The sequence below is a fragment of the Liolophura sinensis genome, chromosome 1 (assembly GCF_032854445.1).
Source record: "Liolophura sinensis isolate JHLJ2023 chromosome 1, CUHK_Ljap_v2, whole genome shotgun sequence".
Taxonomy (NCBI): domain Eukaryota; kingdom Metazoa; phylum Mollusca; class Polyplacophora; order Chitonida; family Chitonidae; genus Liolophura; species Liolophura sinensis.
This window is the reverse complement of record NC_088295.1, coordinates 33,119,688-33,123,601: the sequence shown is the minus strand read 5'-3', so window position 1 is coordinate 33,123,601 and position 3,914 is coordinate 33,119,688. Positions and strand designations below refer to the sequence as shown.

The window sequence follows — 3,914 nt, the reverse complement described above, 5'->3', positions numbered from 1 at the left end:
GGTCCAAACAATTGGCAAACTCCAGAGCATATACGTACATAGTTTTTTTTTTTGGAAAATTTAACACAAACCAAAAACGTTTGTAGTTCACCTTAAAGTTTCTTAATGATTTAAATGGGACGTAAATGTTTACGATACCAACAAATTCTTTTTAAAAGCATCGCGTTCAACTTTATTTGAGGGTCAAGGCTGACAACATCTTTCAAGACGCCTCAAAATATAATGACAGCACAAATATGTGCTTGACTTAACTATCTATATTACAACGTGAAACACCAACTAAATAAATGACTTACATGTATAAGTGAGCACTAAGCCAGGGAATTATGTGACGACAGCCAGGATTATGGGTGATGGAAACCAAAGTGCCCTGGTAAACACCCACCTTCGCCCAGTAGGTAGGGCCTACATATGCTCGAAAACGGCTTGACTTCAGTCCGCAGAAGCAGGATTTGAACACATGACCCCCATTGGCCACGGGTTTGGTAGTCACAGCGAGGCAGCGCTCTGGCCACCCAAGCCAGCGAAGTATTTAATATCAAACAAGATTGCATGTCCTTACAACAATGCTATCCTGTACAAAAAGATATCGACCGTGCCTTTCACAGAGATATCGCACTGATGATTTCTAACAATCGCATTTCCATTTATTACAGTATTGGCTTGATAACTGTAGACCATAAGAGTTTACATGTAGGCTGGTAACGATTGACTTTTAATTTCAAGTTTCTACCTCACGATTAAACAGACTGTAAACGAAAGTCCCCCCGCTGAACCCTCATTAATTATGTGTAGACCCAGAACGGCCGAAGCCTGATTTCCGAAAATAGACTGTCCAAGAGCAATGCTTAACCGTCCGGAAACTTGACGACGCGCTGCGGCCATTCGTACGACTGGTCTGTAAACCTCTGCGGTTAGCATTCCTTTGCGTAAGTATGCATATTTTACCCTTATTTCCATTCGTTATGGAGCACATTTCTTGCTGGAAACATAGCGTTAAAAAGACGACATCATGGCAGTGTGGAGGAATGCCCAATCGATAGCCCTGTTACGGGCTTGCTCAAACTGGTTGTAGAGGTTGTAGAAATAGTCTCCCTATTTCTATAGCGCCTAGGGAGTCAGCCCAGAAGGCAGCATCGGAAATAACATAGCATCAGTAATAAGGCTTGGTTTTTCCGGAATTGTGAGCAACCCGTTAATCATGAACAAAACCAATCTCATGCACAAAATGTATTTAACCATATATACAATGGGATTATGCATTATCCCTTACGCATTTCGACAAAGGTTATACATACACAACATCAGGCGTTTTTACCATTTCTCTAAATACGTTTTTGGTCTATTGCATTCCCGTCCGCTTGCCGTGCATTTTTATGGTTTATTTTGTGCCCAAACCTTTCGTTTCGTTCTTGTCCGGTTTTTTATACGTTTTCATTTTGTTGTCTCGGCCGACATACCATTATGGACTATCTGGCTCATGCGTAGATCTTCGTCTCGCTCTTGACTGCAGATCGCTATATCCGCAACAGGATATGTAGGCCTACGGTGAAAGTCCAACCTCAGTTTTATCCTATGGAAATAAATCGAAGTCAATACATCTCAATTGTGTAACTAGAATTAAAAAAAGACTTAATCGTGTAACTAAAATTTAAAAAAAAAAATAAAAAAATTTTCAGCCATATCCTTCAATTGTTTTCGTAATTATGAACTTGGATTTTATATATCTCAATCAAAGGCTCAGTTTTACTATGCGCTTTGAAAGAATCATTAAGAAGAAGTAAAATTAAATCTGTACTCCTAAATTAAGATCGGAATAATACAGAGGAAGTTGTTATGACCATGTTCACAGTACTGAAGAGATTATAATCGTTTAACAAAGTATGTTTGCATGAATTCCCACCAATGATGAAATATATTTTTCTATATAATATTTTCCAGTATATATGGTAACATTTCACTAAATTTTTCACCATTTAAAAAAAAATACACCCCAGACTGTCCTTCAGTAGAAATGTGACAACATCTTGCCAAGCGATTGTTGCTATTAGGAACATTTAAATAAAAACACAATGTTTGGGGCACTGAAAAACCCACTTCCATATAATTGGAACAGCGAGTATTTCCTTAAACTTTGTCGTCACACGTGGTTCAAATGAGGTTTAAAATATATTTTTCCAGTATAGCGCGGATATGCTGTAAACAAATATGTGTAGGCTTCAAAACCATACCCTCTCAATAACTGTCAAGCCTACCGCCAAACTTGATTCTTTAATGTCGTTTTTTTTTAATTTAAATTTATGTGTTGTTTTTTTTTACATTTTTTTTATTTTTGTGACAGTTAAAATTTGTGTTAGTTAAAAATATTTTAAATGTCAGATGTGATATATTCTTAAGAGAGCACATTAAGCAATCTGGATATCATGAATCTAGACACCTCTACAAAATAATGACTTCCTTCCACGTCTATAGGATAGCATATATACTCCTTCGAATTTAGCCATATCCTCAACAGTTGCACTGAAGAATCAACTAGGGATAACTCAGTAGATTGAATACCGCATATGATCAGTTGTTGAATTGTATATCCAATACACTATCAAAGCAGGTATAATCAACAACAATGGGATCGTTTTGTGAAGTCAAAACACTGAAAACAGCTATAGGCCAATCTATACCTAGCTTGGCGATCTGTTTAGTTATTTTGTGTATGGTATGTTCATATATGTGAAGCCGCCATTTGTAGATATAAAATAAATGTCATGAATATAGCATATAGACTATGATCAGCATCACAACTTATATCACCTAAAAGTGGTACAGGCGGGACTCAGGAAATGAAAACCTTTACAGTTTAGCATTTGTTTCAGAAAACTGAGTTATGGTTTCAGCATACATATTATCATTTTCATTTCAGTTCCACACACCCAAAAGGAGTAGTGTACCAGTCAACCGTTGTCATGGACAACAAAATAATTTACCGAAAGTTGCAGGAAACGGACCGCGATTCCATAGAAGACATGTTGTATACGTCATTTATCCTAGAAGATCCTCTGGAAGTGTCTCTAGGTATCGAATGTCCCCGTGAAGCCAGGATCCTTGTGGAACCTTTGGTGGGATGGGCTCTTGCGGACGGAGTGTCTGTGGTAGCAGAACACGTACCATCTAGAGAACTTGCTGGCGTGTGTCTCAACACAGTCGATTCAGAAGTGAAAAGATCTATCCCTGTGCCAGCGGGCGACCCGGACTGTACTAAAATGAAAGTAGTTCTGGATTTCTTAGACGATATGCGTGACGGAGTAGACTTACGTAAACAGTTTTCTATGACTAAGGTTGTTGACATCCGCATCATAAATGTGCTCCATAAGTACGCCGGCAAAGGAATTGGACGGGCTTTGGTAGAGGAGAGCCTGCTGTTGGCCAAAGATCACGGCTGTGTGACCGCCTGTGCTGAAGCAACAGGCGTCTTTTCACAAAAGCTCTTCCAGTGTTTAGGATTTACTACTGTAAATGAAGTGTTTTATTCTAACTACATCAAGGACGGCATGTTGGTGTTCAATAATACAGGAATCCATAGATCATGTCGTCTTGTCGCCAAAACCCTTTAACAACCAATGAATCCCGTTTAGTGTTTTGTTTGTACTTCCATCAAAACCGATACATGTATATATTCAATGAGTATGAGCCAAACGTGCTGTGCACAGTGTGATTGTCCGTACTCTAAAATGTGTCAAAATGTATACCGAAGAGAGTCTACGATATCAAACGAATCTTTGCGCTTATACTCTCCCCGTTGTGAATTTACATTGGTTTATGTTTTTTCTACTGACAAAGCATTTAAATATGACACTTTTGCAATCAAACTATAAATAGTCTCTTTAGCGAGTCGCCTATATCAGCTGTCTGTACAGTCA

General features: G+C 38.4%; 1 protein-coding gene across 1 annotated transcript; it reads left to right on the top strand.

Moving 5' to 3' along the window:
• Positions 1 to 2,960: 2,960 nt before the first annotated feature.
• LOC135479238 (uncharacterized) lies at positions 2,961 to 3,608 on the top strand. Its single transcript, XM_064759081.1, has one exon. The coding sequence runs from the start codon at positions 2,961 to 2,963 to the stop codon at positions 3,606 to 3,608; it is 648 nt and encodes a 215-aa protein (XP_064615151.1).
• Positions 3,609 to 3,914: the final 306 nt, after the last annotated feature.

What these genes read in the sequence shown, in the direction of transcription:
- LOC135479238 (XM_064759081.1), top strand. Translation starts at nt 2,961, where the DNA reads ATGGACAACAAAATAATTTACCGAAAGTTGCAGGAAACGGACCGCGAT.